General features: G+C 41.2%; 2 protein-coding genes across 4 annotated transcripts; one reads left to right on the plus strand and one right to left on the minus strand.

Annotated features, from left to right (window-relative positions):
- Positions 1-109: 109 nt before the first annotated feature.
- LOC108893405 (unconventional myosin-XIX) lies at positions 110-11430 on the minus strand. Its single transcript, XM_018691405.2, has 24 exons — positions 11107-11430; positions 9349-9496; positions 8051-8199; positions 7480-7593; positions 6065-6197; positions 5908-5977; positions 5715-5817; positions 5513-5609; positions 5332-5408; positions 5131-5221; positions 4774-4939; positions 4440-4513; positions 4222-4343; positions 3925-4038; positions 3431-3607; positions 3203-3340; positions 3015-3122; positions 2836-2906; positions 2677-2756; positions 1811-1968; positions 1494-1623; positions 1066-1151; positions 650-973; positions 110-558 (listed from the first exon to the last, which is right to left on the minus strand). The coding sequence occupies exons 1-24, from the start codon at positions 11164-11166 to the stop codon at positions 445-447; spliced, it is 2904 nt and encodes a 967-aa protein (XP_018546921.1). The 5' UTR covers positions 11167-11430; the 3' UTR covers positions 110-444.
- On the plus strand, positions 10097-13766 carry pigw (phosphatidylinositol glycan anchor biosynthesis, class W). Of its 3 annotated transcripts, none has more exons than XM_018691408.2 (2): positions 10097-10999; positions 12103-13766. In XM_018691408.2, the coding sequence occupies exon 2, from the start codon at positions 12106-12108 to the stop codon at positions 13597-13599; it is 1494 nt and encodes a 497-aa protein (XP_018546924.1). In that variant the 5' UTR covers positions 10097-10999; positions 12103-12105; the 3' UTR covers positions 13600-13766. The 3 variants fall into 3 exon arrangements, with proteins under 3 accessions (XP_018546924.1, XP_018546925.1, XP_018546923.1); XM_018691409.2 differs by lacking the exon at positions 10097-10999 and adding an exon at positions 11637-11884; XM_018691407.2 differs by lacking the exon at positions 10097-10999 and adding an exon at positions 11726-11970.
- The last annotated feature ends 326 nt before the right edge of the window (positions 13767-14092 follow it).

Raw genomic sequence — 14092 nt, forward strand, 5'->3', positions numbered from 1 at the left:
TGCAATGGCATTATCATAATCATAACTCATACCCCATTCATTGTTTTCTATTTGTGGGACACAAAAGGTTGAAAAAAATTCACCAGTCTTATCTCAAATGTAGCAGACGGCAGTGTTTCTAAACTGTCCACTGACTGAGATTTAAATTTAAGATGATTTTTGAGTTTTAAAGCCACTGCTGCTGATGATTTCTGATACTAAGGTCAAGTTTGTAGTGCACTGCAATATCTTCAATGACCTCCTGTTAGGTTAAAAATAATTCTTATGCAAAGTCTTAACACCCTTGGATAACATTGAGCGAGATAAACCCTGGCATTCTTAAAAAAGTCAGTTACCGTTTTAAGTTCGATGCACAAACATGGGAAATGGCAGCATAAAATAGCAGGTTTGTTCCCTCCATGATCCATGAAATTCAGCCTTTAGTATTCTGAAAAAGAGGAACTCCTACAAAGTTTTCTCAAGCAGGATCTCATTGAACCCTGTCACGTCACTCTTCAGGTCTGGTTGCCTGTCAGCATAGAGAAGTGGAGATCGCTGGTAGTGCAGCTTTACAGACCCCTGTGTAGAAAAGTCAAATTAATCTCATAAAAATCACCCAGACAAAAACTTTATAGAAGATGTAACAGAACTTGCATGGATGTGTACTGACCTTGGGTTGAGCCCGGATGGAGGCGACCCCCTGTGTGTACTGGTTAGTCTCCACCTTGTACTCCCCACTCCTGGAGGGCAGGTTGAGTGAGGCCATCACAGACATCATCTTCTGGAAGCCAGTGGCTGTCAGAGACATGGTGATGGACGGGGCCGAGGCCAGAGCCAGACCCATGGGCCACCCTCGCACTGTGACGGGCTCCTGGATGGTGGAAAGCTGCACCGAGCCCCGTTCCCTGACAACAGGGTTCAACACTGGCACGTCTTCTTTCACAAGGTCCTTTGCATCGTCAAGTTCTGCCTCAGCCAAGGATTTCAACAGAGCCTGCCACAAGAACCACAAGAAACAGTCATTTACCAAACATTCACAACTACACTTGAAGAATGATATGATGTTATATGTTTTCAAAATCTCACCCTCCACTTCCTCCAGGTGTTCTGGATGACTGCAGCTGCTCTGTTCCATCTCTGGACCTGCCTCCTGACCAGCCAGGACCGCACCACTGCAGGCAGTGTAACACACATGCAAACATCTAACAGCCATTCATTCTGCAAGTTTAATCTGCACACAGTTTGTCTCACTGTGGAAAGAAATGTACTTCCATTCAGAAGGACGTATAAAAAGAACATCTGTCATTAACCGTTAAACAGATCAGAGGCAGCCTCTGTTGATTCTAAAAGGATAAACAGTGCCAGCCTGTAAACACTGTAAACAGACTCTGCCAGCTGCTTCCTGCCGCCCAATCAGTCAGGTCAAAGCCAGCAGACTCACACAGCGCGAGCAGGGCCACAGACCTTTGCTGATTCTAATCAGCAGTTACCTGGCTGGGGTATTAAGAGTTTACCTGCTTGGATCAGAGTAGCAGACTGCCGGCGGGCCTGGCGTCTACGGCGCTGGTACCGCAGCCAGCAGCACTGAATGGAGAAGGCGCACTGAGACAGGATCCTCTTCCTCTGATCCTCCAGCAAATCTAGCTGTGAGACAAGGGTCAGACAGGTCAGTGCTCCCAAAAAAAGACCAGAGCGCTAACTTGCTTTACAGCCCTGATTAACGGTTCAACATTAAAACACCCACTCAGGACTATCTGACCAGAAGTAAATCTGAAAACTGTTTCCCATGCATTTTACACTTTATAAACACACTTGTAAATAAATGTCTGACCATTGACTGGGTGAGAAAAACTTTAGTCCTTCCACAGTGCACCCACGAATTGTGTTTTTCACCATCAAGGCAGCGTGATGGGTCTAAACCCTGGTGCTGTAACACCACTCTGACGAGCTTCTCCACCTCTCGCATGTCATCGCTGAGAGCCTCCAAATCTGAGACAGAGGCAAACGTGAATTAGACCGAGTAAAGCAGGAGAGATGTGATTCAACTAATGGCTGAATAGCACTCAAACCGTCTAGGAGATTTAAGTTTTCACACACAGCATTTGTTTGACAGTATGTCAGTCAGTGAGGTAAAAACTGTTGAGTGGATAAAGCTTGAAAGCACAGAGAAATCCACCAGCAGCAACAGCACAGCCTCCACAGACTCCTGATGTTATTACTGTGGATTCAATATATATTTCAAACCTGTTAAGATGCAAGTGCATATGAAGACAGAGAGAGGTGAAGAGTTAACTAAATGTTTGGCAGCATTCAGAGTTAGTGAGCAGGTTCTTTGGATACTGACACAAAAAGCAGCTGAACAGGGGGTTAAGACAAATAAATTCAATCAAGTGTGATTACAGAGATGAAACACATTAGACAGCAATGAACACCATGCAGAAGAAGATCTAACAGACAGAGGTACATGCATTTACCTTCAAAGTTCATAAGGAGTAGTACATTTTGTTAATAAGTCCCATTTTTTAGACCAAATTGAAAAGTCCCAAGAAGAGTAGAGGGTCAAATGTACTAAAAGGACTAGCGAAGGAAAAGGAGAATAAACCAGCAGACCTAAAGAGAGGAAATAAAATCAGTCTTTATCCACAGACAGCATGCCAAAACTGACCATAAATGGACACAGCAACAAACCGCACTCACCAACACAATGACTCTCTGACTTGGACCCTGAGTATTTTGCAATCAGTCCATAACGTTCCATGAAGCTCTTGAAAGGAATTCTGCACAACAGAAACGACAAGTCAACCAAAATCCAAGAGAAACAAAGCCATAATTAAGATTAAAGGGAAAAAACTTCACCTTATTGGGAAGCCAGCAGCACTAATGTGTATGGTCTCTACAATCCCACAGGCCTCCAGCTGCATGATAACCTGACAGCAGGTGGAAAATATCCATGAAAACCTTTCCTTTTTGTTAATATAGAGAGCACTGCCTCTCATTGTCCTACTGCTGAAAAACAGAACATGTAGAAAGTCTACCTCCTCCTTTTTGAAGGTCAGTGGCTTGCAGTCAGGGTTTGGTTTGATGCAGCGAGTGTAATGAGGAGTAGTGGTGTGGAGGATCTTCATCAGGCTCTCCAGAGAGTTCTACAGTCAGACATTAACATCATCAGTGCCAGTGCATAGCCAACATAACCCTGCTGATAAAAGCTTTAGCTGTCATCCACCTTGAACTTGGAGACCACAGTGACTTTGCTGAGCCCCTTGCTAGTCATGTTCTCAGCTTCCCTGTCAGTGAATATCTGGTGAAGCAGGGCGTTCTCAGACTTCTGAAGCAGGCTGATGAGCTCTGGTGGCACTGGGTCCTAAAACACAAATTTCCAGTAGAAGATGAGTGGATGGATTTGTGTGTGGTCAACTTCTCTGACAGCAGTTTAACAAGCTTTTTTTTTTACCTTGTTTTTCTCTACCATGCCCTGTATCTGGTAGTTGACTTTGCCAGCGTAATGGGCCACAGTGAAGTGTGGCACCTTGCTGAACTTGTCCCAGCTGATGTTGACATTATCACAGAGCTCCTTCTCCAAACGAACCTTAAACGTCTTGGCATCTGAGGCTCGATTAAGACGACTCTCCTACAGAACAGGTATGTAAAAAGTTGAATGACATCCACTTACTATAGCTACATACTGTATGTTTAATAATAAATCACTGTACGCATTAACCAAGAAAATAAATGCACATAAAAACAAAGGGTTAAAAGGGCAGCAGGAAAATTACATCTGTCTTCCCTTTCTAAAAAATTAAAAGTGGGTTCAATGGAAAAAAGACATGTTCATAAATGTGTAATTTATTTTTGAAAAACTAGTTGTATATTATTTTTCTCATAATTTTTAACAATGAAAATATAAAATCAAAAAAATCATATAAATAAATAAAACGAGCAGGTTACCTCATTAAGAAGAGAGAACACACTGACTGGGCTCCCCTCTATAAGATCCAGACAGCTCTGGTTGTCTTGGTATTTCACAAAGGACCACTGCAACCCCTCTGACACATACTCCTCCTGGGAGAACAGATAAAAACATAAATGCCCATTTTTCACATTACACGTGAGGTGTGACAAGTTGCAGTTTTCAAGCCTCCTGACTGAAGAAGCCTCCTGATTTTCTGAGGCCTGGACATCAGCACAGTGAGTAGATGACCATCTGAAAATCTACGGCTCTGCTGAGATAGACACCACCAGTACCTGTTGAGCTCTGAGATAATGGGCCACAAAGTGCTGCTGCAGTTTCTCATTGGCGTAGTTGATGCACAGCTGCTCCAGGTTATTGATCTGGAAACACTCAAACCCATACACATCTAGGACTCCTGCAGATCACAGACAGGAGAGCACTGTGTGAGCTCATGAAAAGAAACTGGAGGTTTGTATTCAGCGTAGTCAGCAAAAAATAATAATGCTCTTACCTATGAAGTTGCACCATGTTGATTTGTCTGCACATATGCTGTTGTTGATGAATGTCACCAACCATTCAAATAACCTATTGGAAGGAAGTGACACATTTATACCTGTGACAATAAAAAGTGAATATGATTTATCAGACATCTTCCTCACTGTTTATTGTAAACAAAAAGGCATGATGGTTTCATATTTGACGGAAAAGAGTGTTTGACGTCAACAGGGTCTTAGTTACAGGACAAAAAGCAGCTCCTGCAGGGATCAGCCATTATCACATAACATCACATCACGTCTGACAAATTTGCTGTGTTATTTGATGATCAAATTCCTCATTCTTCTTACTGGGCGTAGATGACCTTTGCCAGGCAGTCTCTCCTCATGCTGCACTCTGCCTGGGAACAGGGCTTGAGAACGCTCTGCTTTCCCGCCTTCAGAGTCCTCACTCTTAAACACAGCTGAAGCTCCTCAGCAGGGACACACAGCAGCTCAGCGGCCCTCTGCAAGAAGTCTAAAACACAGGCATGATGGGAAAGACTGTTAACTACATGTTTGATAACAACATGTTTTATGATAGTTAATGTCAGGGAGAAGGAGCATGACACATTAAAGTACTTGTATTACATCTTACTGTAATGTCTAAATAATAGGTATTTTATGCAAGAGTTGATTAACTGTCTTAAACAAAATCATATCCATTACCTTTAGACTGTTCTTGTAGGTTACAAGGTTGTGACTCATCTGTTGAAGAGGAGAAATTCACATTCCCCAGCTGCAGAATCCCTGCTAGTATCTGTAAAGGAGACAATAAAGAGAGGAATAAAAGCCTGTATTCACAGAGAAATAAAGATAATCAAAAAATGCACATAAAGCTACACTGACTGTTGGGGATCAGTATCAAACCTTGAATATTTGTCTCTGCTTTTCTGCATTAATGCCCAGATGAACCATTGCCTCGACGGTGTCGTGAAAACAATCCTCTGTAAAACATCAAATGAACAGCAGCTACTTGTAAAAATCACAATCTATAAATGACCCCCCCCCCACAAAAACATGTAAGTGCGCATGAAAATTTAAGACCAACCCTCAATGGTTTTTTCAGCTTTTGGCAGCCAAACAAAACGTTGGTCATGTGACATCTTCCACTCCTTCCTCTGTTCGTCTGTGGCTCCTTTCATCATCTGAAAAACAATACACTCACAGCATTGACATCTGTGCAAATGTGGTAATATTAAACTAAAATACTATATCAGCATATGAGCCTCAGTCTGGGTCTGTTAACTCACCTGGTAAAAAATGTGGAAGTTCCTCTCGTTCGCTGGCTGGCAGGCCACCCTGGTCTTCTCCAGTAAATATGTTTGCACAGAAGCTCCAACTAACAACTGACACCTTCATGTAAAAAAAATAACACGTTGAAGAGACTGAACAACCTGTGGCTGATGTTGTCTCATGTGATGATGAAGGAAGTACAGCAGGTACCTGTCTAGTTGGAGCTGGATGTACTTTCCAAAGCGGCTGCTGTTGTTGTTCCGCAGCGTGCAGGCATTTCCTAATGAAGAGTACATTGTTGATGAGTGAGTGTTGTCTACAGAAGGAATTTACACAATAACAAGACACCAGTGGTCTGTTGTCTCACCAAAAGCTTCCATGATGGGGTTGGAGTCCAGCACCCTCCTCTCTATCCTCTCCACTGTGTCCTGACTCTTCAACACTGAGGAGGAGGCCGCCACAGTGGCATAGTATTTCATCAGGCAACGAGATGTCCATGTCTGTAAAGAAACAAGTCATTCAAAGACAACCAAGAGTTTGACCTCAACCTGACAAAACGAATCATTAGTCAACTATAGATTCTTTCCAGTAATATATGGGAACATAATTTAAAGAGATCATGCATGTGTAGGGCAGCAGCTAACAATTATTTTCAGTGTTTCCCCTACCATTGACCCCCGCCCTCCCAAAAAAAGCATAATTTACATTTGCGTCTCACTCTCTCACTCTGCACATGCGTCTGCACACAGGAGCGAAGAGCCCCAGAGGAGACAGGATGGACAACCCACCCCCCCATGACAGTCATTCTAGGGGGAAACACTGATTTTCCTTATCAGTTCATCTCTCAACTATTTTTATGCCTAATTGAAGTCTAGAGTTGTGTAAAAAAAATGGGAGAAAATAGTGAAAAGAAATTCCCATCACAACTTCCCAGACCTAGGGGGGGCGTCTTTGTTTGCTTTGTCTGACCAGCACTCACATATTCAAGAGATATTTAATAGTCCTAACCCTAAGCATCAAATCCTCACATTATGCAAAGACATTGATAAACAGCTCATGTGATTAACTGATTTTCAAACCTGTGGAAAATGACTTTTCTGTTGATCCAGTAATCAATCAATCAACTATCAATCAAACTGTGTGGCAACATCTTTTCTTTGGAATTTCAGATGAAGTTTTGAAATTATGTGGTATTGTGGCTAATGCTCTTCATGCCACCTATCTTCCTCACTGATTACTTGTTTTTTTTCTGCTAACCGACGAATCTGGTCTGACCAACACAACCCCCCCCCAACCAGTTAGGTTATTAAAAAACACAGACATAAGAGAAAAGCAAAACATTCTCATATGTCAGAAGCTGAAAGCACCAAAGGTTCTGTTCATTTAAAACAAACCACTTAAAGAGACACATCACTCACTTCTTGTGGGTTTGAGGATTTTTGGGGTACCTAGATCTAATATGCTGAGTTGCTTTTACATCAATCGTTCCAGTGGCAACACATACAAACATCCACACTGCCTATAAGATCTTGAACTGAATGAAGAACAATAAGAGTAAGTTATATAAGAATAATAAACACTATTTTGCTTGTTGCAAGTGTGCAGTAATAATTTACAGGTCATGAATCACACAAAGACTTCAAATTCTTAAAACAAGCCAGCTTACAAGACTCTAATCAGCTTAGTCTATACACTGGAAATCAGCAAAAGTTAATAAACTGACTTTCTAAACCCCTGACTGGTGCAGTATGTTCTGTTTTATCACAAAATGTGGTGTTTTACCTTTCCTGCTCCACTCTCACCGCTGACCACCAAGGACTGGTTCACTGGCTCCAGCTGACCCTGAACATTCCTGTAGGCCTCCTCTGCCACAATAAAGATGTGTGGTTTGAACTCCTGTTGATTAGAATGTACAGGACTTGTTAAGATGCTGCTCAGTCATGACCACAGGGAGAGCTTTACTGAGTTTAATGAGTTTGACTTTGAAGCTGTTCTTGACAAAAAGGAAACTGACAAGTAACTGCAGAGTTTATGTTTGAAGTGGTGGCTGAAGTGACCATAAAACAGGACGCAGTTTTTTTACATTTTAAAACTCTGCAAAAATGTTAAACACCAAACATACTGATGAAGTACTGATTACCATCAACACACTCATGGTACCAGTTGAAGGTTTGATGGTCTGCATTAGTGCATGATTTCATTCTGAAGTCCAGGACACAGCCCTTTGGAAAAGACGTACTCTTACAATGCACCCACTCCTCCCCCACCCTCCTCACTTACCCAAACATCCAATTGAGAAATATACATTAGTTAACTGAATTACAGTGACAGACTGCTATGATGTTGTAAATACCTGGGGCTGAGAAGCACAGTGATACTCCTTCATCACATCCAGAGAGTAGAGGTCTGGGATTGGCTGGAAGGGGTTGAGAGCCACCAAGGTGCAGCCAGCATGGGTGTAAAACACCTTCACGCGGTACCTGGCCTGCAGGCATTTCAGCACTGCCAGAGAAAAACAATAAATATCTTTAGATATTAACAGGAACGAAACAGGTCAACCAATATTTCACAGATGACAGCCACCAGAGGCAAAGACAAGAGAACTCTAGGAGAAACAGCTGCATTAAAATGGTTTACATGATTATGCAGCATGTGTTATATGGATCATGTTATTTTATATGGTCATGACCTAAGGATGAAAGAGGTGAGTTAAACAACTCTTGTTTGCAAGTACAAGTACAGTTGAACTCTTTGACTGATTATGCAAAAGTTAATGACTTTTGTGGTATGTCTGTTTCAGGTAATTGTAATTTCAAGGCAGCACCGTGTGAGGAAGTGGAAATCAGCCTTTGGGCAGTCGTTCGCTGAATGTTGTTTTGAACTTGTCCAACATCCACACCCTATTCACATGATCTATTCCCCAAGATGAAGAAAGAGCTCAGTGGTGATGATGATGAACATGATCGATATAACAGGAGCAGCGTAATGAAGTACAAGAGCTTTAAAAGAAAAATATCTTATAGCAATATCCTGACCTCTGCTGTTAATAAACTGTAGTGTAGTTTTTCTCTCTTGGGCTGAAATGAAAAGCACCTTGAAATATAAACTAAATCTTTGCAGTATCAATGGAAAATGTTGATTTTTTTCTTAAATCATAATGACACTGCGAAAAACACACAGAGACACTTTAAGTTATAGTGCTTCACATTTACCTGTGTCCCTGTCATATTACAAATATGTATGGGAAACAAGAATTATAGTTTTTTGGGAGGTGTGTAAATCATTCCCTTGGTTCTGTCACTTGCGTGAAACTAGTCATTGTGTATATTGCAGCATTTTGGCCACACAGCAATCATTCGAGCATTCATTTTTTTATCATCTCTACAGATTTTATCTTGATGTGGGTAAACAGTACAACAGTAATTGCTGCAGTCCAAGGTCACACGAGCTGGAAAACACTGTGTCACACTGGCTGTGTATTTGTAAATAAATACAAAGTGTATATGCAACATATCAAACACTGAGCACACACTATACGGTGGTAGAGATTTCAAGATCATCATTTTAAGTGGAAGGAGTCCCAGTGACATATCACGTCTTCAAAGTACTGAAGAGAACAAGAGACTAATACCCTCCATGTTCACTAGTTACCTGTTGTAGGGGTCACAGGGTTGACTTTCGTGAGGTCGTCATAAGTATGGAGTTGGTCTTCATCGGTGAGGAAAGCCCGAATCTCTCCCTCCAGTGAATCATCTAGGGACGGATGAGGAGAATGGCCTTTGTGGACAAATCCTGTCACCTGTGTGTAAGAGGCCCGGTGTGAGGCAAACACACACAGAGAGAGGGTACTGTGCTTACAATATGAGTGGACACAAAACAAAACCAAACATTTTGGGGAAAAAAAGCAACATGATTAAACAAAAGCCAGGAAGAGGAGGAACTATGTGTTATGTATATTGTATTTGCTATTCCTGCAAATATTAAACACATAAAGACACACAGCTTTCCAGAAGAAACAGGACAGCTAATGTCCTCATGACATCAAGTCCAAACCTGCCAGTCTGCAGCAAGCTGAGATTCTTGGCAAAGGCAGGATTTTCAAAAAAAGGACACATTTCTTGCTCCAGACTCATAGCATTATAGTAAAACAAGTTTTATTTTTGCATCAAAATGTCAAACTTTCAGTGAATCCATAAAATCTAATGACATGAATCTGGGTCATGAAGCCTCTAAAACGTTTCACCTCAATGCAACTAAATGTTCAAGTATTTACTTTTGGCTTTTAGATCCGTCAAACATCATAATACAGATCACATATGTAAATCAAGTGTGATTTCTCAATCCACATTTCTCACATCAAATTTTCATTTAGGCTACAAAGTGGTTAATTATAGAAGTCATAGTCTTGCAAAGGTAATTTACATTTATTTTTACAGAGGTATATCTTGGTCAGTGTGACCTGTTATTCATTTAGTCACAGTCACTTAATACTGACAAATAGAAGTCCATCCTGTCCTGCCAGGATCACATGGCCGGGACATGCACCCAGAGGAGGACTGTCATCAGGCTCAGGTACTAAATTTGTGCAGACAGATTTAATCCAATCGCAGGTCGCCTACATCCAATTAATCTGTAAGGCGTTTAATGATCGTAATGACATTAATTTAATATCCAACCGTGCACGAATGCTATCCTGAATACACAACACACCATGACAAACAATTATCACCAGGAAGAGTCATGTTATAGCAGTATGTTATATTATCATTTTGAAAGCAGTAGGTGGCTTAAGAATAAATACTGCCAATACATCTATCATTTAAAGGTAGATAAAGAACGAGCTAGAGTGATTTTTTAAGTTTTGTTACGCAGCCTTCATTCCTCTGCTGCTCTTCTTCTGCCAAACTACAGCCAAAAATCTAGCAATTGTGTGTGTGTTGTCATCTACAATGGCAAACTGAAAACTACCCCAATAAGAGCTATTAACTAAATATTGAGACACAAGACGTTGCAGTAGCATGTGTGAACCATGTTTGCTGATATAGTTACTGTGACTGCGACTGAAAGTTGGCCACAACAATTTGAGTCCACACTAAGTGTGCGTTAGCAAAAGGTAGAAAACGTTGCCAACTGTTGTCTGTATTAAGTTTGGCTTCATTCTCCCCATGCATTGCAGGGACTATTTATCTGGCGCAGTGAACATCGGGTGTTATTCGGTCAGAAGTATGAATTCATAAGACATTTTACAAAGCGAAAACGAGCCAACCAATCAAAATGAAGAAGCGGTACAGAAGTATTACAGGTAACATCACACTCGGCATTAATTTTTAGGTTTTACAAACCGAAATAGAAAATGTGTAAACCATCAGTTGCGAAATTGTAGACGGGTCATCCCGTGTCCTAACTTACCGTTCCCCCTCCATTTCTGTGTCCTGCTCTAACGTTTCGTCGGTCGTCCGCTGAATTCATGGATTTTACCGTTACCCTCGTGTCTGTCTCAAAACTGTACCGAAAAACCTTGAGAGAACTATACCTAAATTTTAATCAAGACGAGCCGTGGTTATTCTACTCTACAATCCTGAGCCTCAACATTTTCCATTACTAACAGAAATTCCTCAAGGACAACTACTTCCCGACTGCCTTCTGTGTCTCTGACTGCCTCCCAAACCACACTCTAATTCCCGCCCTCCTCCAAATGCTCCATGGGCTCAGCTGTCCACCACCACTGCCCAGATTTACAGTACTATTACTTTACAACCTTGTTGAATTAGGACTTACGCTGTTTTTGCTACGCAATTAGGTTGAAAATTACTTTGCATTTGTCAATTTATGTCAAGTTTTCTTTTTTGTATCTAAAAGTTGTAACTCACACACAGCGGTCACGCATTTATCAGCTGAGTGAAATAGCTGCTATACCAGAGCTCTTAGTGATTTAATGCTAGTTATAATACTAATACTACTTTTTCATAATATTTTTAACACGCTAGAAACTCTTATACCGGTGAGGTCGGAATATGCCGAAAATCCGAGCTTACATGAATGCGTCATGGGGCTGAATGCGGAAATAAACGACGCAGCTCTCATGTAGGAATCAGTAGGTTTAGGGCTGCAAACAACTGTAAATAGCAATGCTGTAAAACAAGTATTTTTGAATCTGCACTTCCCACGCCTGAGCGACAAACCCGTGGTAAGCGCTGATAAGTAGACACACAGCTGCCCTATAAAACATCGTAGTGTAGAATGGAGAACTTTGGAGACTCTACCTATAATCAGGTAACAATTTTTATAGGTTTGGATTAGAAAATGTAGCACTATCTCTCTGTATTTAACACTGGTGCTGTCCTAAACAGCCCATTCATTGTTGTAGTCTCTCATAGAGTAAATAATGTACTTTATTGTTTGCAGGCCATGTCGCAGAGGGGACTGAAGGAAGCGTTTGTCAGTAATCTCAATGGGACCAGCCTGCAGGAGGTAGCACTGGGCTCATTCCTCTCGCCAGTATGCCTCATCAACAGGGGACTGATATTGATCCTCTACCATCAGGCTAAAGGGACTCTTCCACTGCCATTTCCACTGATATCTCACCTGCTTCTAGACTTCTCTGTGCTTATTCTTCCCCTGGTCGTGTCATGCACCGTCCTGAGCAGCATTCTTCTTCAGGTCATCATGAGCTTAACCTTTATTTCAACTTGTGTATTTTGCTATATTAATCGCACCAACAGTCACCCTTCTACTCGGCACTCAAAGACCACCATCAGCACCTTCCTTCAGAGCCATGTTCAGTTCAACCAGGTTCCCTTTGTGACTATCTTTAGAGTGTTTGTAAATGTGAAAACAGCCATCAGCATTCTGGCTGTGGACTTTAGTGTCTTCCCAAGGAGATATGCTAAAACAGAAACCTATGGAACAGGGGTTATGGACTTCGGCGTTGGAGCATATGTCTTTGCAAATGCCCTTGTGTGTCCAGAGGCACGGAGGAAGACCATCTCAGGGTCCAGGATGAATCATATCACAAAGCAGCTCCTGTCTGTTTGGCCCCTTGTTGCTCTTGGTATAGGAAGGCTAGTGAGCGTCAAAATGGCAGACTACCATGAGCATGTGACAGAATACGGCGTCCACTGGAATTTCTTTTTCACACTAGCCATTGTCAGAGTTGTGGCTTCTATGCTTTTGGCTGTTTTACCAGCCAGTCAGTCATGGGTCATTTCCCTTCTGATCGGCGGGCTTTATCAGTTCACTCTGGAGACATCAGGGCTGAAGGAGTTCATCATCCACAACAATGACAGAGGAAAGAACTTTCTGCATGCTAACAAGGAGGGCATATTCTCTGTAGTGGGCTATGTAGCCATCTACATGGCAGGGGTTCAAGTTGGACTTTATGTGATGCAGCCAAGATCCCAAGTTAAAGAGTGGCTCAGAGCACTTCTAAACCTCTTGTTTGGTAGTTTTGTGCTGTACGCTGTTTTGTACATATGTCAGGCGCTGGTGGAGCCCGTGTCTCGCCGCTTATCTAATTTACCTTTCTGCCTTTGGAGTGTTGCTCAGTCTTTGTTTTTTATTTCCTGCCTCGGTATAGCTGATATGGTTTTACTGTTTTCCAAAAGAACATCAGGCTGCCAGTGTGTACCCTCATCGTGGAATTTTCATAAAAAACAGTCAGACTCAGTCTCTGACAAAAAGACTGATGAAATAGAAAGATTCTGCCTTGTTCAAGCTGTTAGCAGGAATCAGTTGTTATTTTTCTTGCTTGCAAATGTCATGACAGGACTGACCAACTCAGTAGTGGACACACTCAGCTGTAGTAGTTCATTTTCAGTCTGTGTTTTGTTGTTGTACATGTTCACAAATTGCTTTGTAATATATGTTTTACATCTCTGTGGAATTACAGTGAAATTCTGGTAAAATCACATTTGTTAAACTATGTGGTTCGTTTGTATATTTTAATGTTACAGAAAGATGTGATCTGTCATGTTGAAAATACTACTGTGCCTGATGTGTTTATTTATGTAAATAAATACATGTTTTTATAAAATCTGAAATTTTAAAAAAAGGTTAACATTTGTTTATGTTCAAAAAAAGCACAGTAAATGCTTCTAATTTATGCATTCCACTGATATTGGATCTATTATCCATCTATATATTTACTATATATAGTTACTGTCCTATCCCTCTATTTCTTCCTCATCACTTCTCTGATATTTCATTACATAGCGCAGGGCTGTTTTTGGGAGAGTTTAGTTTCTCAATTTCACATTCAACTCAATTCTCATTGACTACAACGCTTGCAAAAATCTATGTATCATTACCATCTTTGCACCAAATCCTCAGCTAAAAACAAGAGCTAGGATTAAAATCGAACACAAGTACTTAACATATTAAATGATATATAATATAT

This window comes from Lates calcarifer, linkage group LG20 (assembly GCF_001640805.2).
Source record: "Lates calcarifer isolate ASB-BC8 linkage group LG20, TLL_Latcal_v3, whole genome shotgun sequence".
In the NCBI taxonomy this organism is placed as follows: Eukaryota; Metazoa; Chordata; class Actinopteri; family Centropomidae; genus Lates; species Lates calcarifer.